The sequence below is a fragment of the Labeo rohita genome, chromosome 3 (genome assembly GCF_022985175.1).
Source record: "Labeo rohita strain BAU-BD-2019 chromosome 3, IGBB_LRoh.1.0, whole genome shotgun sequence".
Classification (NCBI taxonomy): Eukaryota; Metazoa; Chordata; class Actinopteri; order Cypriniformes; family Cyprinidae; genus Labeo; species Labeo rohita.
The window spans coordinates 7,904,566-7,930,324 of record NC_066871.1 but is presented as its reverse complement, the minus strand read 5'-3'; the positions used below and the strand labels follow the sequence as shown (position 1 = coordinate 7,930,324).

Sequence of the window (25,759 nt, the reverse complement as noted above, 5' to 3'; positions counted from 1 at the left end):
TGAATTGTAATGTAATGCATGATTTTCCAAACGCTTCCCGAACGTCTGTAGCATTTAATAAGTATGAGCAAGCGTTGTTGTTTTGTCGTTTTACTGAACCGCTCTTCATCGCGACGGGTTGTTTTTAAGTGAAAATAAGAAAGGCAAATATTTGACGAGGATTATGGGATTAAAGGAAGAGTGGACGCATGTGTTGGCTCTTTAAGAGCAGAGGGAGGGGTTCGCTTCACGCTTCGGCTGCGGTGTTTTTGTCTCTGTCAGTGAGACTGCTGGCCTTATCGACTGAGGGGACTGGAAGGGGGTAGGTGACAATACACACATGCTTTATGCTTAACCTTGTGATTTTAACAGAGGGAAAAAACATGCAGTTATACTGTATACGTGTATACTCTCGTTTTTCCATTTGCTTTCACGGTTGTGATGCTTCAGTCTTTGTGCTGCTCGGTTTTACTGTGAGTTACAAAGTAACGGTACTAGGATGGGGATTCACCATGCAAAACGGATTTATTGCTACTATACGATTTATTTCTGGAATATTGCGTTTATTTGAAACACCAAAAAAAAAAAGCTTGCTTTTATTGGTTTATTATTATAGGCATATGAAAATGAAAAAGCATCTTGAGAAGCGCGCACAATGCCTTAACTGATACTGAGAGTTCAGATGCAAGCTTGTGGAATGATATTTAATTCATAAGAAATATTATCAGCTGATTATTTAACAAAAAACACTGGAAGTGTTAAAACATTTGTTTTAATGCAATCTGGGTTTATTTGCGGGTGCGCGCCTTTTTGTTGTAGTCAAATCAGGTCATAAAGCGCCTTTTACGCGCTTTATCTGAACTTCTGTAATCGTGTGTTTAAACAGGCACAAAGGAGGTGATGGGTAAACGAGTGCTGATGGCGGTTTGGGGTAAATTCTTCATTAAATAAAAGCCCCGTGACTGCTGTGACTCTGGGGAGAGGGTGGGTCTGCTGGAGTTTTTCATGACTTCCAGATGTTCATCACTTTGCTGCAGTGGTTTTGAATTCACGGGCCTTGATTTTGGTTGGCCAGAAACTGTTGGGTTTAACACGTGCGCTTTAATGTCTGATTTAAATTAGCATGTTAGTGATTGTTGAACACCTCTTGAACGTGTGAAACTAAGAGCGCATGCATCTCAGCAAGCTTGCGAAAACGTATAACAATGTTTTAGTTGCATTTCTTTTGTGTACGTTTTTACTATATTGTTTTAGTCACGCCACGCGACTTTTTGTTTTTGTTTTGGGGGGTTACTTGCATGCTTTCTCGCCTGTCTTGTGTTTAACTAACAACTAGTGAAGGTTGTAAAGCGATCACCGCACGCGTCACCAGAGCTCCTGAGACGCGCACGGAGCAGGAATGCGCGTCGTTTGGCGAGAGGGGTGAAGTCGTGGAATTCCTCGCACAGGAATGCGCGGTTATAAACCCCATTTGTACGGGTGGACCACACGCTGGGCGTCTAAAAGTTGTTTGCAAGACTAATGAAATTAAGCCACCGGATTACGCGAATCTGTCCCCAGCGCTTTTAATTTCCTTTAATTGTTGGTGTTTCTCAGGGTGTCACTTAATGATTGACATCCTCTCAAGACCCCGCCCACCCACAGGAAAGAAAAACCACAAATGGGATCTGTTTAGCATCTCTGTGGTTTCTCTTTGATAGTACTGACTCTTCTCTATTTCCTAATGTAAAGACTCCAGTAGGCTATCTCTCACACACATCTACTCTAGAGTTCATTAAAGGGAACCCTGGGTATTAGGACTTGTGTGGCTTAATATAATGTCTCTTAACCCCTAAAAGACTTAAATTATTTTTAAAAATCCACATCGTTTTGTAGTGAGCTGCTGAAAATAAAATACTGTTACAATGCCACTTTGTGCGGCTTTTGGTTGTAATTTTAAGTCGAAGGGCAACGAGAGAAGCGATGTAAGTCTTCACTGCTTTCTCAGCGATAAGAAGAGGAGAAAAAAATCTGGACGAAAAGAACTTCGTAAAAATCCACGTCTTTATTATCTCCATTTTAGCCATGGTGCATTTGAGGCTTTTAGTAGAGCACAGCTGCTAAAAGAACTTACAAATGGCAGAGACAAGAAACGCTAGATGCCATCCTGGCAGGATGTAAACATGGCGAAGCTTGTCATGACGCCTCAGCCAATGAAGGAGTTTCTCAGTGCGGATTTCACTCGATATCCGAGTGTGTTTAGACTTTTTGCCGGGAAAAATCGATACGGCATTTTGGTTTAAGATTATATCCATTGCCACCTGTAAGCTCTTTCAGTGGCCGTGGGTCATTGTATCAGTATTTTATTTTCAGAGTTGTGTTGTGGTAAAAATTGCAACAGGAAGCACCATTAGTTTACTGATTGCAACCATTTCTCATCATAATGGCTCCCCCCAAAGTTCAAAATATGTATAAAACGACATGGATTTTTTTTTTTAAATAACGTAAATCTTTCATGGGTTTTCTACTACATATTTTAGTAAGAGACATCATTTACTTTATAAGCCAAGCCATATAAGTCATAATACCCGAGTTTCCCTTGAAGTGATTTCAACTTGCTCTCCAAATTCATTCAGTCTTTAATAGCTTACTATCCAACCTTTTCCTGAACGCAAAAGTCTCTTCTGGAACGGTGCTTTATATTTCCGGTCTCTGGTGTTTTTAGTCAAATTAACATATTTTCCAAGCCGATAACATAACGTTAAACCTCTGCACATTTTTATATTTAGCAATATTGAAAAAGTTTCAATTCAGTCTTTTTTTTTTTTTTTTTACCCCATTTTAACATGGATTTCTATGGAGAAGGGAATAAAAAGCACCCAAGTGGAACTTAAAATCCTTCATGGCACCACTCATCGGTTACTCAGGAAAAAGGTGGATATGGCAGAATTAGTCTTTTATTTGTGACTTTTTGTAGTGTTCCTCAGGTTTTTTCAGAAAATGCTCCTGACTACAGTATTTCTCCTGAGCATCCTCTGAGAGATATGGATCTGTGTGACAGTGGGCAGCATTTGGTCTGATTCTCAGCAATTTTACAGCTTGTCATGTTCACTTTAACTTACCCCCAGCAGGCATTATTCTGCTTGATAGCTGTGTAAATCGTTCTGTCACTATAAATGTGATGTTCAATTCATCTTAGACAATGCCAACAATCATCAAGCAAGCAAACAATCACCATCATTCTGTTCATTCGGCAATAATTTCTAACTTTTTTGGGTTCAATAGCCTGTTAGTTCCTATTGAAACGGCACATCACCCAAGGATAAAATCGGTGTAGTTTCCATTGAAAAGCATGAGTGCTTGCCATTACCACATGCTTGTTTGCTGTATGTTCATTTTTTACTTTTCTTAGTTTATTTGACAGTGACATCGCTCATTCATCAACAAAAACAGGGCTGTAAATGAGCCGGAATTAGCCCTACAGACTAAGTTTCATGTGTTAAAGACGAGCGAAAATTACAATTAAATAATTTATCACAAATATCTTGTGTAAAATTATGCATACCAATTTATGCATAATGCAAAACCAATATGATGCACACCCACCAAACAAACTGGAAATTTAGTAGCACACTACAAAATATCAACAAAAGTCAACAACAAGCAAACAAAGCCAAGTGTTTGCAAAAATGTCAGTAAGCAGCTAGCATTTTGTTGTTTACATATCTGATTAACAGTCCACAACTTCAGCTGAATAGAAACTGAAGGGCAAGTACTAATTCCACTGTTGCAGAAAATGCAGACTCACTAAAAGCATTAAAATGCAATAGATTAGCATATTTAATTACATATTACCAACTCAAAAGTATATGTTTATTTAAATTCTGACCACTATGAAACCTGTTAAGGAGGTTTGTTTATATAAAATTTTATATAAACAAGGTTTGTTTATGTAAAAAGGTCATGTAATTAGCCCCTTTCACACAGTAATACAGTAAAATTACTGGAACCACTTTACTGGCAAATACAAAAAGGTGCTGTTCACACAGGCATCGATGTCTTTTTACCGGTAAAGCACCATTCACACATCAGTTTCAAAATACCTGTAAATTCTGTGATGTCATTAACTGGCAATAACCTCTAAACAGCTGTGCCTCCCGGTTTTTGTGAAGGGGTAAACACGGTCAGGCCTTTTGGTAATGATTTCATTTTTGTATAAAACGTTCATGTCGGCACCAATAGCCCAATGGTTGGTGTGCAACTGTGCTGCCGACTACCCGAGTTCGATTCCGCTCTCAAGGTCCTTTGCCGATCCCGCCCCCTCTCTTTACCCAGTGCTTTCCTGTCTGCTCTCAACTGTCCTGTCAAATAAAAGCAAAAAAAACGTTCACATTCATGCAGCTGCTTTTGGCCCGGAGACATCGTAATAGACAATTTCCTGTGAAAAACAACTCCCGATGATAGAGCTGAAAGATTAGAGATCAAAAACAAGCTAAAACGACATGCCTGCTATTGCGTTTTTATGTCACATTCACCTTTGTTCATACTATTGGGTAGGATTAGGTGTAGTGCAGATGGTGTTATTTTAAAACGTCATGGAGCATTAGAGTTATAGTGCCACTCAACGGACATTTCAAGTCAGAACTGCGGTGACACGTACAAAACCAACGTAACATAAAACGTACCATATGTACATTCATATGTTCCGGCTTTCAGCACTACTCAGTGGACATTTTTGTTGGAAACTGCAGTGATATGTACTTATCGGGACATATTTCGCGAAAATGTTCCCACAGGTACATTTTTGACATGAGACCAGGTTGGTGAAAGGGGCTATTGTCTATGTTAGCCCATGCTCATCTTTTTTAAACAATATGTGAAACAACCGATGAGTAGAACCAAGTCTCCACCCTTCATGTTTTCTGTTTCGACAGTCTGTTTTACTCTGTTGCATGTCAAAGTATGGAAGAAAACATCTGCCGCTACTTCCATTAAATAACTTTTTCCCACATATCATAATGTCTGTTTGTGACGTAATACATGACCTTTTAAAAAACGCACCCTTTTGGTAACATTTAGCTGAAGACACAATCGATTTAGCCATGTTGTAATATAGCTCATTACACAAATAGTTTTGGAAGCACCATGCTCCTTTTCGCAATATATGTGCCTTGTTTTTTGGCCCAACAGAAAGAAAAGCTTTCTAATCCAGAGAAGACATTAATCTGAAAGGGAGAATGGAAATTTTAGAACAGACTGGAGTCCCTAGAGTGAAGGTGTGTCTCAATGTTTGTGTGCTGCATGTGTGGGACATGTGTTCTGGGGTGTGTGCTGAGCCTCTTCCAACCTAGAAATGCTCAGTGAAGTCTCAAGCAAAGGTTCTGAGCAAACTTCAACGCACAGCCGTCATTTTAACGTAACTCTATATTCAGCTCCATTAGGATGTGTGAGAGTTGCCCTCTGGAAAAGTTTTGGTTTCCACGTGAGAGGTCTGGAACCTGGAAATGGCCGAGGCTGTGAACGTTCCCTGTGAAATCTGCTTCCCTTACTCTTTGTTTACATTAGCGAGCAGAGTCTGACTAACCCACCACAGCTGCCCCGACCGCAGTGATGAATCGGCACTTGTGACCTTATCGCTGCTGCGTGACACTACACTTACAGCACACCTCTTCTGTTTGTCTCTTACTTCTTCTGAGCATTTATATTCCCTCCCAGCTTCTCCGTGCCATTCATCACCCTTAATCCCGGTTTTCTCAGGAATTTGCCTTTAATTCTTTTTTGGAGGGGTAAATTTGGATGTCTGTGGTGATTCCTGTTGCCCGGCTCCACCCCGCAGGCTGTTTCCTGTTGGAGGTCAGCACAATGACCAATGGCGACGCGGCGTGTGTTTGTTCTGCTCCCGCTCCGGCGGTAACGTGAGCAGAAAGAGGCCCCTCCCTGGGCCTTGAGCTTTGGCTTCAGGCCGTGGTGTTTCTCTGGATGCCGTCGTTTTCTCCATATACCACTCCCTAATGTCAAAAACAGCCCTGTATGTGCAGGGCATGCGGACTGTTTCCATCATTGGTTGTAGTTCTCTATAAGGTCCTGGTTGGAGCTTTGCGACAGCCTATATTTACGAAGCTAGCAGGTTTGTTACGTAACACCTAACCCAGCGGAAATGTCTCCAGACGGTCCACAAATTAAGAAGAACTGAGCACCGAGTTACATGTGTTATTCTTCCATGAATGGATATCAACAAGAACTGGTCGCACAACAACAGCTTTGGACCACCAGTGGAGAAGTTTTCCTCCCAGAACAGCTTCGTCTTACTCAGGGTCAGAAATTAACGGGGGCTTGCCTCCCTAAATGGGAAACTTTTCTTTCAAAAGGCAATATTTGAATTTGCCCCCTGGAATTGATTTACATGGGCATTTTATAATTACTTTCCCTAGAAAAAAAAAACAACCATCACAAAATTTGAAATGGTTTTACTGGTTAAACCCTATTGTAATTGTTAGAATGGCCAAGGATCAGCAATCTCCACATAAAACTGATCAGGCAGAACAAACCGTAAGTCGTAGAGACTTGAAACTTGGAGGGTTGGTAGTACTCACACCGTCTACAACGTCACCAAGGCTCGCCCCAATCGGCCTGACGGGGGTGCTACAGCGATCAAAAGTACGAAATCGCTCATAACTCCTAAACTGTACATTGCAGTTATGTCTTATGTTGGAACCCTTGGCTCACGTCAGACAAAACACATGCCTGTTTTTGCCCGATCGGAACCAAACCAGTGCAGGAAGATTCTCCGGGGAGGGATTATCAATACTTATCAAAAAAAAGATTAACTTTCGACTCTCTGTCACAAAGGGATGCCAAAACGTTTGAAAGGCGCAGGGCTGCTTTTACTAAAATGGCTATATCTTCTGAAGGGAATGAGATATCTTCACCAAACTCACAACGTGTATGTAAGAGCTGAATTTGGGGTTACATGAAAAAAGTTGGAGAGCGTGACCACTTGGTGGCGCTATAAGGGGGGGAAAACATAAAAATGGCCATAACTATGCAACCGTTTGTCCTACCGATTTGAAAATCAGTATGCACAGTCTTGGTCCAAAGTGCCACACGTAGCTATAAGGACATTTCGAAAAACATGAATTTTGAGAACCTGTTAAACAAGGTTAAGGTTAGAGGTCGATCAGAACAAAACTTGGTGGGCTTGTTCGACTCACGGCGCTAAAGGTCTGTGAGAAATATGAAAGAAATCGGCCACTGGGGGGAAATATCACACTTTTAAAGAGCGTGAACAATTGTATATTGCGTCTTCACATGTACACACAATTTTTGTATCATACAATAGATATGATATGATATGATTCTGAACAACTTAGCCTTTAGAACCACTCACGTCAATTAAATCGTTTGTTAAATGATTGAGGAAACGTAAAAAAAACCCTACTTTTCCAAACTAATCTTAGGTTTTCACTCAATCTGACAAAAAACACTGCAGTGCAATTCTCTGGACTCTCTAGGTCAATAATTATAAAAAAAAATGTTTGGGAAAATCTTTGGGAAGCTATAACGGTGCCGTTTAGAAAAGGGGACTGTCCAAATAAACCCAAAAAGCTATAAAGCCTAAACAAAAACTCAAAAACTTCACAAAACCTGGTGAGCACATGCAACAGGTAATTCTAAACAAGCATTCTATTTCTGTTTTAAATCACCTGGATTTGCCCAAAATATTTTTTTTAAATCATTGATTTAGGAGGTTACAGACTTGCTAAATAATATGTACTGTCTTTTTTCATATATGCTTAAATGCCTTAAAGCACTTGAACCCGGGTAATCGCTACAAGCCCCATTATGATGAATGATAAAAGCTTGAGTTGAAAGAGCTTGAACATTTACAATAAAACACCAGTATGCGCTTGTAATAACAGTCAGTTATCGTCCACTGGTGTGCATGCTAATAAAGTTATCTTTATAGTTATCATTCTTGGGGCCTTAAGAGTTGTCAAACTTCCATAGTTCAAAGGTACAGCAAAGTCCCAGCTTTGTCTTGTATTTTCTTGAGTTGTTAGAGGAATGCACTAAATGCAATCACAATCTGAGCCTTTTTAAACTGTGCTAAGACAGTATTTTTATCACGTCGTCCTGACACTTAAGTTTTAGTTTAGCTTTCCTTAAGCCTCATCTAGTCCTGGTGTGCTTTTTTAAAGCATATGGTCAGCAAAGAGCACAAAACGTAAAGCCAATGGCATTCGAAATGACTCACACTGGGTTTCTTAGTCTGAAAGCAGACGAAAGTATTTTTGTGCTAGATGTTTCCATTTAAATATCACCCTTTGCTGTTTTAGCCTCTCCTGGTGTCCATCCTGTACCTACTCCCTTTGTCTTTCTGCTCTCCTTCCTGCTGAATTTGCTGTGTTTTTTTTTTTGTCTGCTCTGTTACTGTTTCTGTCTTTTCTGTTTTTCTCTACCTCCCTGATTTTTGACGTCTCCCCTTCGCCTTGGCTGGGAGGAAGTGACCGACTACTTTCTGGGTCCTTGGGGAACTATAGCTCCCTTTCCTGAAACTCTTTCTGAACCTGAACTCTATGTATGTGCACTGTATGTACACATGTACACACTTCTTTTCAATGGACCGTATCCCTCATGTAGTTTAGAGCACACTATCGTCCTCATCTCTCTGAAGTTCATGAACTTTTGTTGAGTACGTGCTTGAAAGTGTGTGGCTACATGTGAGACATTTGTGTTGTCAAGTGTGGTGTCAATCTTTCAAACGTCAGTTTTATGTGCTCGCGTTGGCCTTCTCTAAATTTATCACTATCCACATAGTCTTTATGCTAAAAATGAGATAGACTTTATAGTATGGTATGTGACACAGTGTATGATATAGAGTGTGGTTTACTGAATATACAGTCTAGCATTCTTCTTATTTGTAACCATTCAAAAGTTTGGGGATGGTGAGATTTTTTTTTTTTTTTTTCAATGAAATAATTGAATCCTTTTTTTTTCTTCTGGAAAGGACACATTATCAAACACAGGATCAAACACAACAGTGAAGACATTTATAATGTCTTTATAACAACTTATTTTAATATCAAATAAATGCTGTTCTTTTTTTACATTTCTAGTCATAAAAGAATCATCTTGGTTTCCATGAAATATGAAGTAGAACTGTTTTCAACAGTGTTAAAAATAAGCAAATTAGCATATTAGAATGATTTCTGAAGGATCATGTGACACTTAAGACTGAAGTAATGATGCTGAAAATTCAGCTTTGCATCACAGGAAAACATTACATTTTATAAGATATTAAAATAGAATACAGAAAACATTACTTGTAGTGGTATCGTTAAATATTATTGTTTTTACTGTATTTTTAATAAATAAATGCAGCCTTGGTGAGCATATGAGACATTTAAAAAAAATAAATAAATCTTATCAGTTATAACTTTTGAATGGTCGTGTAGATTATAAGCATAATAATTTGAGCTTGATTAACAGTGATTTTTTTTTTTTTTTTTTTTTTTTTTTTTTGGTTTCTCCCTGATTTCTTTAATGAAAACAGTACTCAAGCTGCACGTAAAACGTTTATTTTATATCAGTGTTTTGTTTTACATAGACCTAAAAGACCTAAAACAGTCTGTTTATTTGCAAATTTAAGTTTGATTTTGAATCTCAAATTTACACTACCAGTCAAAAGTTTAAAGATTTTTAATGTTTTTTTTAAAGTCTCTTCTGTTCACCAAGCCTGCATTTATTTGATTCAAAGTACAACAAAAACAGTAAAATTTTGAAATATTTTTAAAATAACTATTTTCAGTTTGAATATATTTTAAAATGTAACTTATTCCTGTGATCAAAGCTAAATTTTTAGCGTGTTTACTCCAGTCTTTAGTGTCACGTGATCCTTCAGAAATCGTTCCAATATGCTGCTCAAAAAACATGTTTATTATTATTATAATAACAATAATTATTATCAATATTTAAAACGATAGGGTACATTTTTTTTCAGGATTCTTTGATGAATAGAAAGATCCAAAGATCAGCATTTATCTGAAATCTGAAAGTTTTTGTAACATCATACACTATACCATTCAAACGCTTGGAGTTATGAAAATTGTTGTTGTTGTTGTTGTTTTTTTTGTTTTGTTTTTTGTTTCGGGGAAAGACATAGAAATGAACACTTTTATTTGGCAAGGATGCTTTAAATTGATCAAAAGTGATGATAAAGACATTTATAATGTTACAAAAAAATCTGTTTTAGATAAATGCTGTTCTTCTAAACTACTCAGCTGTTTTCAACATAATAATAATAAATGTTTTTTGAGCAGCAAATCAGAATATTAGAATGATTTCTGAAGGATCATGTGACTGGAGTAATGATACTAAAAATTCAGCTTTGAAATCAGGAATAAATTGCCTTTTAAAATATGTTCAAGTAGAAAACAGCTATTTTAAATAGTCAAAATATTTAAACATTTTGCAGTACTTTGGATCAAATAAATGCAGGCTTAGTGAGTAGAAGAGAAAAAAATCTTACTGTTCAAAAACTTTTAACTGGTAGTGAGTATATTTGGCATTTTATTTGTTTTGATGACATAAAATGATGTAACACAAACACACACATATTTACTCATAAACCACTAGCGAATACATCCAGAAAAAGAAACCTCGCATTGTAAGAGTTTATGGTTACGGTAAGATACTCTTTTTGTTTTCCAGAAAGAATGGGACTTTCTCAGCAGTGGGCAAATGAGAAGCATTACGTGTGTTTTAAAGGCAGTCTCTCTCTCTCTCTCTCTCTCTCTCTCTCTCTCTCTCTCTCTCTCTCTCTCTCTCTCTCTCTCTCTCTCTCTCTCTCTCTCTCTCTCTCTCTCTCTCTCTCTCTCTCTCTCTCTCTCTTTCTCTCTCTCTCTCTCTCTCTCTCTCTCTCTCCCTCTCTCTCTCTCTCTTAACCGTGCTCCTCCCAGCTCTATATTAGAACCAGCTGTGGAGTTTGAGGCTGAATGAATGGCTCTTTGTGATTTGGCTGTCACTCCTGTATAAGGCTCTGTTTCTTTCTCTGGCATGACAAAAGTGTTGGAACAATGTAACCTAATGTTCCCACTTTGACATTGTTACTCCATAAAATCATATCAATTCACCACTAAGACTGTCGAGAAAAGCTTGAGAAGAACATGCACTTGATTGTAAACTTAATGTGTGCATGAGATCAAGAGGAATCAATTTCCAGCCAGCAGATTTTTAACCACAAGGTCAGCTGAACCCCGCTCTTGAGGAAGTCTTTGAGGTGTGTTTTTGCGAAGGTCCACGATGTTCTGGAATGTTTTTGGGTGCCGTCTGGTGTCCGGCAGGGGTGTGTCCGTCTCTTTGGGTTTTAGGCGGGTGACTCAGTAGAACTCTGGACCAAAAAAACATCCGAGCTTTCCCAGGCTCGGAACGAATTGCCGAGTAACAATGTTGTTGTGGTAGAGGGAGATGAGGGGTGTGTTGTGGTGGTAAGCAATGATGATAGAGAGCCAAGACGAATTAGTCTCTCACAGTAGAGGCTTTTTTGGATCAACAGTCTTGAGGAGTGGCTCCTCTAGTGCTCGAGATGACAGCGAACGTCTAAAATGAAGGGTGCGACCGACATCATACAAAAAAATCTGCCAGTGCTAGTTATAATTTGAGGTGTTCTGTAAACAATTCATCTTTTTCTCCCCTTTTTAGGATTTTGACGGCACCCATAAGAGCGTCGAAGGAATCGAAAGAGGAGAGCGAGGAGGTTGGGGAAGAGAGACCATCATTGCAGCACAGTGAGTTATTTAACTCTGCCTGCTATCTTTAGACATGATACAAATTACTCAAGCGGTTCCCTTGAGTTTAAGGAGTCAATTTATTCCCAGTTCGTAGATAAGCGTCCCAAATTCCACGTCATAGTCAAGAAAAATGAAGCAGCTTGTTGCAAATGGACCTTGGGTTTCACACAGTGATAAAGAGACCTTTGAACATCATCCTCAAAACTAAACACCCCTTAATGTTTATCCGTTATCCGTGAGCGAAACTAATTTTCTTGACATGTTTTCATAATATGAAACAAGCTTTGAGGAATTTGGTTTTCCTGACTCCACAAACACGACGAAATTACTCCTACTGGCCGCCAAATGTAGAGATTGCTAATCTTAATAATGTGGCGGTGGGTGTGGGACACCCTGGAGGCAGGAGATGTCAACTTCCGCTGCTCTGGAATGTAAAGCGAGGGAAGTCGGGTGAGAGGTACGGAGAGAGGGGCACGGGTTTAGGGCGACGCATTCTTTCCGGAGGAGGGTAGAGACTGGCTGTGCTGGTGAAAGGTCTGCTGCATGCCACTGAGAAATGGCAGGGCGCTGCTAGGGAGGGGGGCACACTGTGTTCTGTTCACTGTCATCTCAATGGGACACTGTTTATGAGCAGACAAAGAGCGAGGAAGGTCAGCGCCACACATGCACGCATGTCTCGGCAGGAGAGGGTGGACGCGGTGGGCTGGAGAAGGGGATTGTTCGGGAGCATAAGGCACAGCGCTGAAACGACTAGGTTTCTGCATTTACTGTAATGTGAATGCCAGTGTGCGCTGTTTGATTTCCAGGGTATTGCTGCGTTTTTGCTAAGGTGTTGTAAGTGGTGTGCATTTTTTATTTAAGTGGATGTTGATGCGCAGCTGCTGTTTCGAATCAGTGACTAAGTGTGATTATCAAATCCAAAAGATTGCGATTAAATGAAATATGCACTACCAGTCAAAAGTTTTTGAACAGTAAGATGTTTAATGTTTTTTAAAGAAGTCTCTTTTGCTCACCAAGCCTGCATTAATTTGATCCGAAGTACAGCAAACACAGTAAAATTGTGAAATATTTTTACTATTTAAAATAACTGCTTTCTATTTGAATATATTGTAAAATATAATTCATTTCTGTGATCAAAGCTACATTTTCAGCATCATTACTACAGTCTCCAGTGGCACATGATCCTTCAGAAATCATTCGGATATGCTAATTTGCTGTTCAAGAAGCATATTATTATTATTATCAATATTTAAAACAGCTGAGTACATGTTCTTCAGGATTCTTTGATGAATATAAAGATCCAAAGATCAGCATTTATCTGAAATAAAAAGCTTTTGTAACATTATACACTATTCAAAAGCTTGGAGTCAGTATTTTTTATTTATTTATTTATTTATTTATTTATTTATTGGGAAAAGCAATTATAGAAATGAATACTTTTATTTAGCAAGGATGCTTTAAATTGATCAAAAGTGATGATAAAGACATTTATAATGTTTCTAATTCAGATAAATGCTGTTATTCTGAACTCTCTATTTATCAAAGAAACCTGAAACAATTCTACTCAGCTGTTTTTAACAATAATAATAATTTTTTTTTTTAGCTAATCAAAATATTAGAATGATTTCTGAGGGATCATGTGACGAGTAATGATACTAAAAATTTATATTTGAAATCACAGGAATAAATTACATTTTTTAAAATTTTCAAATAGAAAGCAGTAATTTTAAACAATAAAAAAAATCATTTTTTTATGTTTTTGCTGTAATTTGGATCAAATAAATGCAGGCTTGGTGAGCAGAAGAGACCTTTAAAAGTCAGCAAAAAACTTTTGACTGGTTATGTAACATAAAATGATGTAACATAAACACACACAAATTTACTTGTAAACCACTAGTGAATACATCCAGAAAAAGAAACGCATTGAAATAGTTTATGGTAGTGTGTGTACGGCTCGTTCTGGAGCTAAATATGACACTTTACTTTAAACTTTAACAGTTTATTTTTTATGTACAGTGAAATAGTGTTACAATAGTGAACTGTCTTATTTTTTTTTTTTAATATTTTGGTAACACTTAGACAATAAGGCTCATTAGTAAACATTAGGTAGCTACTTTAGCTAACGTGAACTAAGAATAAAAAATACTTCTACAACATTTATTAATCTTAGTTAATAATAATTTCAACATTTACTAATGCATTATTATATTCAAAAGTTGTGCTTGTTAACATTAGTTAATGCACTGTAAACTAACAATGTATGTATTTTCATAAACATTAACAAAGGTTAATAAATACTGTAATAAATGCATTGTTCATTGTCTGTTCATGTTAATACATTGACATTAACTAATAGAACCTTATTGTAAAGTGTTACCCATATTATTATTATTATTATTATTATTATTATTATTATTATTATTATTATTATTATAATCACAAATTTTTGACCAAATTGAGTAGCCCTGCATAAAAACGTAAAAATCTTTTACGTCTTAGTGTTTAAGTATTCAAGTCTTTCCTATTGTATTGTTTGTAAAATGTTGAATAACTTTTTTGCATTTTATATATTTTATTGCATTTTTTACATTTTATATTTATATTTTATTAGAAAAAATTAGAAAAAAAGAAAATGGTTCCTATATTTATATTTATATTTACATTTATGTATAATAATAATAATCATATATAAATGTTATATTTACAAGATTATCTATTACATATATTTCTTAAATCTATACATGTATGTGTGTATTCATATATAAACATATAAATATACAAAGCACACACACACATATTATGTTTAATAAAAAATATAACAATTAGTTTTTATTTTATAAAGCAATTAATCATGATTAATTATGATTAATTGATTTTACAGCCCTAGTTTCTAGGTGTTGCTTGGTGGATGAAAGTCAAAAGAGAGCATCCCTTTGGCTCTATGAAATTTTAGTCTTTAGATATGGAGTAGATAAGGGTGTTTTTTGCCTGTTTTATCAGTTAATAGGAATGCCTTAAGTAGGTTATGGCTGCTGGAAAAAATCAACAAGCTGATAATTTGACTTAGTGCTAAAAATGCAGTGCAAATGATACAAGATGAGTTGCACACTAACGTTTAACATATAAGAGTTTGTTCAAATCTTAACCCTAAATATGAAAAACAACAATAACGATATTAGATCAGAGAAATATGAGCGAGAGACAAAGAAAGATGTGTTTGAGGATAGCAACACAGTGAGAAAGACAGGGATGTTTGTGCGTTGTTGCTGTAGGCTGGATGTTTGTCATGCTGTGTGCCTTTACTGGAGTCTCTAATTATGGCACATCAACCGTCCCCCTGTCAACACTCCTCACAGCACTGACGCTCAAATTTTCACGCATACACACACAAGTGTGTGTGTTCACGCTCACAGTGACATTTCTCAAGCGTACTCAACATTCACTTGTGGCTGTGGCGGGGGAATAAAAAAACCCACTAATTAAGATGGTATTGACTTAAGCAGCTCGGCATGTTTTAATAAAATAATTTTATCCTGCATGGCCTCATTATCATCTTTCTACACTGTAATATATTTAATGGGCACACTCAGAAACAACATGCAGTGTTTATTTTTAAAGGACCTTACAAACCTGCAAGGACAGGTTTTAAATTCCCTTCTAATAATAATGGCAAAACTGCATTTTTTTTTTTTTAGTTCTTTCTGTGTTTTTTTTTTATTTGCATAGTTTTTCATTCTGCTTTGACCTCATTTGCATTAAGAAAAACGTCATATTTATGCTACATATCCCATTTAATGAACTAAGGCAATCTTATTGTAAACTTGCACTGTTATGAAAAATATGTGTACACTATATGTAACTGTAAGTTCAAATAAAATATCCCACATAGCTGTTTACGTCCTGAAATTATGCAGGTGACACTGCAGTGAAAACTAGTGTATTTGTTGTGCTTTGCAACTTGAATGGTAGTGATACTTCAAAAATATTAATTTAATACAAAACAAATACAACAGGATATGAAATGAGTATGAATGAGTGAGATTTCCAGTGAAAGCCAGCAAAAGCACACAGGATGGGTAGTGGGCAAGAGAGCTCATTTTGTCAGCTTAAGATCTACAAAAATACCAAATCAGTTCAGTCAGTGTTTCCGTATGCCCTACTTTCTCCTCAAAAAGGCAAGAACATAAACAGACTGAGAGGGTCATGAGATTAGACAGAGGGGAAAAGTTTTGTGTGAGGCAGCAAGGGAGAAGCAATTTCCCATTATGAACCGAAATGACTGAAGCAGTCAGCACTTCTCTTTGAGATGTCTGTGAAGTTTAAGCCCAACTCTGTGGTCTAATATGCCGTTAATGTCGGGAACAGAGATAGCTCGTGGCACTGCACCCCCCTTCCCACTGACTAATGACCTAGAAAGTTAATCTTTGGCAAAAAGGCACGCTAGCTGGGAAAGATGCAATGCTGAGGGGAAAAAGAGAGCAGTCTAAAAGCACAAAAGCCAGATGAAAAGAACTAAAAAAAATGGTTATAGCAAGGCCTGTGCGTGTAATGCACTGGTTTCGTTTTACCTAATTGATTTAAACCTGGAATGCTTTGCTTTGGTCGAAATGCGCAACTGAGAGAGCGGAAGAAGAAAAAGCGGACAGAGATCAGCTGCTATCTCCTGATCATCAGCTGACAGAGTGAGGGGAAAAATAAGAGGAGATAGAAAGCATGGAAAAAGTGTGGGAGAGAAAGACCAAGCAACAGTGCCTGTGTCTGTCTTTTTTTACAGTACCTCGATTCTGAGAACCACAGAGAGCGTATTCAGATGATTCCTAATAAGGCTGTAACTAGACGCTCTTTCTCCTGTTGTCGCCTGCCAGAGAACTTTCCCCTCTTTTTTTCCCCCTCTCCTCCAAACAAGAGAACTAGAAACAAACAGAAACTGAACAGTCTAACTTTGTAGGAGATAAAGGAGGGGATGAATTAAAGGGACTTTGACCTCCCTAATTAAGACTTTTTGTGTGTGGGGGATCCTAAAGGCGCATATTGAAGTCAAAGTTGGGTAATAGACTATTTAAAGATTTATTTTTATAGATATTCATAGATTCATCTGAACAGAAAACCGAGAAGACTCTGATTCATATTCTTCTTAAAGGGATAGTTCACCCAAAAATGTCATGAATTACTTACCCTCATGTCATTCCAAACCTGTAAGATCATCGTTCGTCTTCAGAGTACAAATTAAGATAATTTTGATGAAATCTGACAGCTTTCTGACCTGCATTGACAGCAATGTAATTACTATGATGGATGAAGATAAACAAAGGTCTTACAGGTTTGGAACGGTAGTTCTGTGAAGCCTTTCCCTTTTCTTAGCAATGCATATTATTGATCAAAAATTATGTTTTGATATATTTACAGTAGGAATTTTACTAAATATCTTCATGGAATATGATCTTTACTTAATTTCCTAATGTTTTTTGGCATAAAAGAAAAATCTATCATTTTGACCCATGCAATGTATTTTTTGCTACTGCTACAAATATATCCCAGCGACTTAAGACTGGTTTTGTGGTCCAGGGTCACATATTTGTATGCAGCTGCTTTAAAGATTTTGAACGAGAGCTGACCATTAGGTTTGGTAGCTAGATATAGATCTTACAAATTAGTTTGGAAAATTGGTGTTGGTTACTTACAACATCTGTCTTGTTCAGGAGAGATTGGCTGGTGAATGACAATCATGGCTCAGGTGCTTCATATGGACTCCAGTTTTCCAGGTAAGGTCCCGCTTTTGAATTCGGATACTACGCTTACTCTAATGTTTATATATAGTTGAAGTCAAAAGTTTACATACACTTTGCAGAATCTGCATAATGTTAATTATTTTACCAAAATAAGAGGGATCATACAAAATGCATGTTATTTTTATGTAGTACTGACCTGAATAAGATATTTCACATAAAAGACGTTAACATACAGTCCACAAGAGAAAATAATAGTTGAATTTATAAAAATGACCCTGTTCAAAAGTTCACATACGCTTGATTCTTAATACTGTGTTGTTACTTGAATGAGGCACAGCTGTGTTTTTTGTTTAGTGATAGTTGTTCATGAGTCCCTTGTTTGAAAGTTAAACTGCCTGCTGTTATTCAGAAAAATCCTTTAGGTTCCACAAATTATTTGGTTTATCAACATTTTTGTGTATTTAAACCCTTTCCAACGACTGTATGATTTTGAGGTTCATCTTTTCACACTGAGGACAACTGAGGGACTCATATGCAACTATTACAGAAGGTTCAAACACTCACTGATGCTCCAGAAGGAAACATGATGTATTAAGAGGGGGTGAAAACTTTTGAACAGAATGAAGATGTGTACATTTTGTCTTATTTTGCCTAAATATCTTTTTTTTTGTCATTTAGTACTGCCTTTCAGAAGCTACAGAAGATACATGTTTCCCAAAAAACATTTACCCTGATCTCCAAATGCAAAAAGTTTTAACCTCCCAGCTCTTAATGCAGTTTTTCCTTCTGAAGAATCAGTGAGCATTTGAACCTTCTGTAATAGTTTCATGAACAACTATCATTAAACAAAAACAAAAAAACACAGCTGTGGATCATTCCAGAATCAAGCGTATGTAAACTTTTGAACAGGGTCATTTTTATAAATTCAACTATTATGTTCTCTTATATGTAAACGTCTTTTATGTAAGATATCTTATTAAAAAATACAAAATAAAAATACCATGCATTTTGTGTTTTTTTTTGGTAAAATAATTAACATTTTGCAGATTCTGCAAGGTGTATGTAAACTTTTGACTGTGTAGTGATTCTGTTATCCTTTCCCCAGTTCACTCGCACTTAAGAGACTAACTAGTAAAGTGAAGCTTTGATCTAGTCATAGCCTGAAGTTTATTCTTTTCCCTGTTGTCTGATTCCAAGATTAGACTCAGATTTCCTGCAGTTTAAAGTTGTTTCCTCTTTCCTTAGGGAAGATTAACCCCCCGGAGCCCCCCTCCTTGCATGGAAAGGACACAGAAGCTCCATATTCAGTAGAGACCCCCTATGGCTACCGTCTGGACTTGGACTTCCTCAAATATGTCAATGATATTGAAAAGGGCAACACTATTAAGAAGGTGCCAGTGCAGCGGCGCCCACGTTATGGCTCGCTTCCACGTGGCTATGGCTACACAGGCTCCTGGTGGACCTCCACTGAGTCGCTGTGCTCCAACGCCAGCATAGACAGCCGTCACTCGTCGTACTCCTACTGTGCGCCGGGCTTTCACAGCTCACAGCGACCCAACTTCAGTACGGCACGTGTGGAGAAGACCTTGCTGGATGCTCGCCGCAAGCTGGAGGAGGAAAAGGATGGCCGTCGTTTCTCGAACTTGGGCAACATGAATAGCAGCATGGCAGGCTCCAACACCTCCCTGTCCAGTGCCCACAGCTTCAACCGTGCACAGGGAGGCGGCTCCTATACACCTATGAGCTCTGGTTTGTCCACACCTGTCTCACCGACGCCCGCTCATCTGCAGCACGTACGGGAGCAGATGGCCGTCGCCCTGCGGAAGATCCGGGAGCTGGAGGAGCAGGTGAAGACCATCCCGGTGCTGCAAGTGAAGATTTCCGTGCTTCAGGAGGAGAAGAGGCAGCTTAGCGTGCAACTCAAAAGCCAGAAGTTCCTGGGCCACACATTGGGGTTCAGTCGGAGCCGTCCGCGAGGAGAGCTCTACATCGACATACCCGAAGAGGAGGCGGGAAACGGGACAGGAGCCGCGAACAGAGCCGCAGGAAGTCTTTCACCCACCACTCCGGGTTCCCTTCAGGACTCAGGATGTGAAATCGAAGAGACTGTAATTGTTGGCGGAGCTCGTCCGGGTGCAAAGCGGGAGGTGCGAACTGTCGGCGTCGGGCCTGAGGTGGAAGAAAGGATGTACCGTCAAGTAGGAGTAGGGGTGAGAGAAGAGGACTTGGGGCTGGTGCCTGAAACCGAAGCCCTCAAGACTAAAGTGGGGCTTTTAGAAGTTCAGCTAAGGAAAACGATGCAGGAGCTACAGAGCGCTCAACAGCAAGTCGAAGTGGCTCAGAGAGAGAGGCAAGCTCTGTCCCCTCAGGTGGACCATGCGGTGAGAGCCACCAGTCTCGGCTGGCAGGAGCAGCAGGGTCAGACTGGTGCGGGCCTGCACACTGTTGTCAGTTTTACTCAGCAGCCTCATCAGCAGAGGACTGTGGGGATCCAAGTGTACACGCTGGAGCAGCCCACAGTGGTGGGTGTGGGGACGCTGTTAAGAGCCCAGGGTTGCACTGCTCCCGCTCAGCTTGCATCTGCACCGGAAGGAGCCCACAGGAGACATGCAGAGTCTCCGGTAGCAGAGGGTGTGTATATCTTTCGCTATTTACTCACCTTCATGTTGTTCCAAACCTGAACTATTTTTTTTTAACTTGAAAGGAGGCAGAATATTCATGTTGCTTATTTGTACAATAACAGTGAAAGGAGGAAAAATGTTTATTTGTAAAATTACAAAGAACACATCAAAAGAAGCACCATGAAAGTGGTCCATGCTTCATGTTAGTATTCTGGCACCACATGTTTTGTGTGAGCAACAGACTGAAATTTAAAGGGACAGTTCACCCAAAAATGAAAATTCTGTCATTAATTACTCACCCTCATGTTGTTTCAACCCCTTAAGACCTTCACGCATCTTCAGAACACAAATTAAGATATTTTTGATGAAATCGGAGAGCTTTCCGAACCTGCTTAGACACCATGTTCAAGGCCCAGAAAGGAAGTAAGGACATCATTAAAATAGTTCATGTGACAACAGTGGTTCAACCTTAATTTTATGAAGCTACGAGAATGCTTTTTGTGCACAAAGAAAACAAAACTACAGAGTTTATTCAACCATTTCTTATGTTCCCTGTCAGTCTTCGATGCGCATTTATGACAGTACCACACATGCATGTGGTGCTGCTGACACAAGAGCCGACATTCTGATAGGATCCGACTCTTGTTTGCAAACAGAGGAAAGCACACACATGCGACGTGGTATTCTCGTGAACGCTCGTCTGTAGCTATGTTTCCATCACCCTGTTTTTATGCGCATTTTAAAAATCATATCAGAAACGAGAGATGTAAACGGCAAGATTTGAAAAAAAAATCCTTAATTTGCTCGCTTGAGGTGGTTTTGAATTGTGCGAAAAAAGGGTTAATGTGAATAATGGGAGATGGAAACACATCTGAAATGTTAGGTCACACTTAGGTCCCATTTTCGCTATTAACAAAGCAATAACTATGACTTTTGCCTCAAACTACTAATTTGTTGCTTATTAGTAGTTAGTAAGGTAGTTGTTAAGTTTAGGTATTGGGTATTGGTACTGGGATTAGGAATGTAAAATATGATCATGCAGAATAGGTGCTTTATAAGTACTAATAAATAGCCAATATGTTATGAATATGCATGCTAATAAGCAACTAGTTAATAGTGAGAATTGTTCCCTATACTGAAGTGTTACTAAATGTTATGGTCATTCTTAAATGCATGAGTAAAGTCTGTCATCAAAGTATTTCTGTACAACTACCTCCCAGAACAAGACAGAAGTCATTCACCTCCGAAAGCAATGACCACATTTATTGTGTTTCGTCTGCTCTCTGAGGCACAAATAATTTATTATATATGAAAATTATTATATTCAGTGGCTTCTCCACCATTTTTTAGTGATATTTAGTCCCAGTTTATCAGAAAGTGTTCTCTTTGACTCTCTTGGATTAAAATGGTGTTTATTCACAAATGTTTTATGTGATATTCCAATTTTGTGCACAAGTTAAATTCACAACTTTGGATGGAAACTCGGCTAATGACTGACACGGAAGAAAAACAAATTGTTGAATAAAGTCATTATTTTTGTTTTGAAAAAGTGCATAAGAGATGGCTATACTTTTCATTCCATTTTCATTCCATTGTTTGCAGTAAAGTGAAGAATATTGTATATTTTTACTTTTTGGATTGATTATTATTTCCAAAGAAGTGTAGTGTGATGTGTGTAGTGTGCCCCTAAGCTTGCCCTTAAAAAGAGAGTTCACCCAAAAATTTAAATTCTGTCATTAATTACTCACCCTCATGTCGTTCCAAACCTGTAAGACCTTCGTTCATCTTCAGAACACAACTTAATGTTCTTACTGCCTTTCTGGGCCTTGAACATGTCAGTTGCATTGCTGTCTGTGCAGGGTCAGGAAGCTCACAGATTTCATCAAAAATATCTTCCTTTGAGTTCTGAAAATGAACGAAAGTCTTACAGGTTTGGAACGACATGAAGCTGAACAATTAATGACAGAATTTTCATTTTTTGAATGAACTATTCCTTTAATGTGGTCTACTTTTATGGTTGAAGTTCCTGTTCACTTTTACAGTGTTGAAAATAGCAGCATGGATATTCTCCTTTTTTTCCCTTTTGTGTTCTACAAAGAAAGAAATTCAAACCAACATTTTGGATGAACTCTTTGAACTAACCCCTTTCTTTTTTGCCTTCAGAATTGCCGCGTGAGTTTCCCATTGCAATAAGCTCAAAGCAGGTGCGGGAGGTCTTGAGAAGTGAAGTATCCAAATCAGTGCCGGTGACCAACCAGGCAACTGCTATGGAGACAAAGTGCAGCCAAGTGGCTGCTGTCTGCCAACGGCTAAAAGAGGGAGAAATTAACCAGCAATCTGCAGAAGAAGCCATCCAAATTGATCCAGCAAAACCAGGTTTGCTGATAGCAACAGATAAAACATTTTCTTCATATTCCAACTAGTGATTCTCACACTGTCCGCTGTGTTTGTTTTGTCCAGCCTCCCCTCAGTCCACCCTAAGGTCAATCATGAAGCGAAAGGCTGATGGAGAACCTGGCTCTCCATACACCAAAAAGAACCTGCAGTTCATAGGAGTCAATGGAGGGTAGATACAGATTTAGACATGTGATATTAAACTGAAAACAAGATTCAAGCTGAGTGTCATTTGCACAGAACTATTATTTTGCTGCCTTGCAGCACTTGTGTTTCCTTCAGGAACTGCACATCTAGTTTAAATGATCCATTTGGGATCCATTTCATTAGATTAGAGGGTTTTATGTAGTAAATAACAGCCCTAATGTGTCCTGCAGGTATGAGTCGACATCCTCTGACGACAGCAGCTCGGAAAGTTCAGAAGATGAGAGCGATGCAAGCGAATACCACGAGGCTACGGAAAAATTACCAGAATCTGCTGCGCAGCAGTCTCAGGTGACCTCCTGCAGCCTGCAGCCCATCTGTGAGACAGCAGCTGCCCAAACACCTCAGCACAGCACTGCCCAGCCACCAGCCAATCACACTGCACCACAGCAAAGCACCAGCCAATCGCAAGCCACGGATGAAGCTACCCAGCAACAGGTCACCCAATCACCAGCAGCAGAGGCAGGCATACAGCAGCACTCTGTACACCAATCGTCAGTGACCACCACGGCTCATCCGGAGGGCATCGTTCAATCCGCAGAGGCGAAATGTGTTTTTCAAGGACATGCGTCTCCAAACACTGCCGCTTCTCTTGAACAAGACTCTGTCCAGTTGTCATCCACCAGCACTGCGGTGCAGCAATCCAAAGCCACCGATTCAAACGTCCAGCCAAATCTCACTCAGCCAGAGGTGTCGGGCCTTGCTGCTCAGCAGACAGCCACTCAGTCACAATCCACCGGTGCTAAACCTCAGCAAGATGTTAGCCAATCAAAAACCGCTGACCTCATCGCCCAACAAGGAGCGACACAGTCACAATCTACTGATGTCTCAGCAAAACAGGACATAGCCATATCTTCTGCCACAGATCCAGCTGCAAATACAAGCACCACCCCCACTAACAAACAGCCAAGCAGGTAGAGAGACTCAAATCAGTGACACAAGCTATTATGAGATTGACTTTTGATTATGTAAGTTTGCTGTAAATGCTGAGTCACCAGTGTTTTCTTTGTCTTTCCAGACTGGAATTGAGTGGCAGTCTCATGGCAGCTCTCCACACCTTGCAGAAGGCACTCAGTGAACCAAATGCATTTAGCCATCAAAATGCAGTATGTTCATCAGCTGTTCTTGTGCTTAAAAGTCATAGACAGCGTAGTTATTAACTTCAAGATCTAATTGAATGGAACCCTGGTTATTGTGACTTGTACTGCGTAATATAGCATAAATGATGTGCATTGCTGAAATACTGTAGTGGAAGACCAATAAAAGATTTACATCATTTAAAAAATCTGTATTGTTTTATACATATTTTGGATTATCGGGGTGGCGCCATTATTTCTATATTATACTACCGGCGCTATGTTTTGCTATTTTTACCACAACACAACTCAGAAAATAAAATTCTGATAGGATGCCATATTGTGTGGCTTTTGGTTGTAATTTTCAGTCGAAGTGCAATGAGAAGTGATGTAAGTCTTCACTGCTTTTTTAGTGATAATAAAAGGAGGAAAGAATAGGAAGATGTATGAGAAAAATGATGGTATGGCATTTGGTTTAAGTCTGCGCTTATATCCATTGCCACCTGTTGCTCTTTCAGTAACTGTGGTCGTTGTATCAGTGTTTTGTTTTTGAATTTGTGTTGCGGTAAAAATAGCAACAGGAAGCAGCATTAGTTCACCGAACCATTTCATATCATAATAGCGCCCCCATAGTCCAAAATATGTTTAAAACAATGTGGATTTTTAAATAACGTAAATTTTCTTGGGTTTTCCACTACATATTTCAGTAAAAAACATCATTCATGTTATATTAAGCCATACAAGTCTTAATACCCCGGGGTTCCTTTTATTGTTGTTTTAAAAGTGAAGTATGTAATTATTTTGCTTAGAAAATTAGTAGGTACATGGATAGGACCCGATGTGTTCTGTAATATGAAAAAAAATACACAGTCAGTCATAAAAATGGAATTTACAGTATAACATTAAATGTCCTGACTGTACACTTAATCAAGTCACGATATGTATCAGTACCGTACTAGGCCTTCACAACAACTTGTTAAAATAAATGTTTGGTTTAACTTGAAATTGTGACAAAGTATATTACTATTGTACAGTAGAATGTACTGTAATAATAAAGTAATAATAATAAACTAATAAAATTAATAAAACTTAATTAAGAAATATCAACAATATATCAACAATTCAAGTTTTTACGTTTTATTTTTGGCAGTAAAGCAACGCTTTGTTTGCCAAAAATAAAAGGAATTGTTTTTTTTATTAAACTACATTTTAAAATATTAATAATATTAATGGTTCATGCCTTCATTTGGTTACCACCCTTTCTTGATAAATTTGCATCAAATCATAAATTCAGAACACTTAAAATAGACAGCAGAGAATTTCTTATGTTTCTTTTGTTCATAAAAATTTAATCAAACCAATAAATAACAAACCAGAAAAAAAAGGAAAACATATAACTCGTCCTGTACTATTTTTGCCTTAGGCATGAATAATACCTCAAATTATTAAAGGGTTAGTTCACCCAAAAATGTAAATTCAGTCATTAATTACTCACCCTCATGTCATTCCAAACCTGTAAGACCTTCGTTCATCTTCCCAGAAAGGGCCTTGAATCAACCGTGATTTTACAAAACTATTAGAATACTTTTTGTTTGCAAATAAAGCAAAAATCACAGTACTTTTATGAACACGCTTCAAAGACTGACATGCACAAAAAAATAATCTCGTAGCTTCGTAGTTGCGGTTTGCGGCTGAACCACTGATGTCACATGGACTATTTTAACAATGTCCTTACTTCCTTTCTGGGCCTTGAACATGTCAGTTGCATTGCTGTCTATGCAGGGTCAGAAAGCTCTATTTGGATTTCATCAAAAATATCTTAATTTGTGTTCTGAAGATGAGCGAAGGTCTTACAGGTTTGGAACGACATGAGGGCGAGTAATTAATGACAGAATTTTCATTACTGGATAAACTATCCCTTTAAGTTTCTAATCAGAATTACAATTTTCATATTGAAAACTGTTAGACTTGAATCAAAACTATGTATA

At 38.3% G+C, this 25,759-nt stretch overlaps 1 protein-coding gene across 2 annotated transcripts in view; it reads left to right on the top strand.

Annotated features, from left to right (window-relative positions):
* Window positions 1-25,759, top strand: part of kank2 (KN motif and ankyrin repeat domains 2) — a 31,818-nt gene continuing 6,059 nt past the window's right edge. Inside the window, exons 1-8 of one of the 2 annotated variants that reach the window (XM_051105651.1) lie at window positions 1-301; window positions 11,659-11,744; window positions 17,447-17,509; window positions 18,722-20,107; window positions 22,261-22,473; window positions 22,558-22,663; window positions 22,869-23,609; window positions 23,714-23,801. In XM_051105651.1, the coding sequence (XP_050961608.1) occupies window positions 17,464-17,509; window positions 18,722-20,107; window positions 22,261-22,473; window positions 22,558-22,663; window positions 22,869-23,609; window positions 23,714-23,801 (2,580 nt within the window). In that variant the 5' untranslated portion in view covers window positions 1-301; window positions 11,659-11,744; window positions 17,447-17,463. Of the gene's footprint in view, window positions 302-11,005; window positions 11,569-11,658; window positions 11,745-17,446; window positions 17,510-18,721; window positions 20,108-22,260; window positions 22,474-22,557; window positions 22,664-22,868; window positions 23,610-23,713; window positions 23,802-25,759 lie in introns of those variants that run through there. The other variant, XM_051105652.1, reaches the window with a different exon arrangement.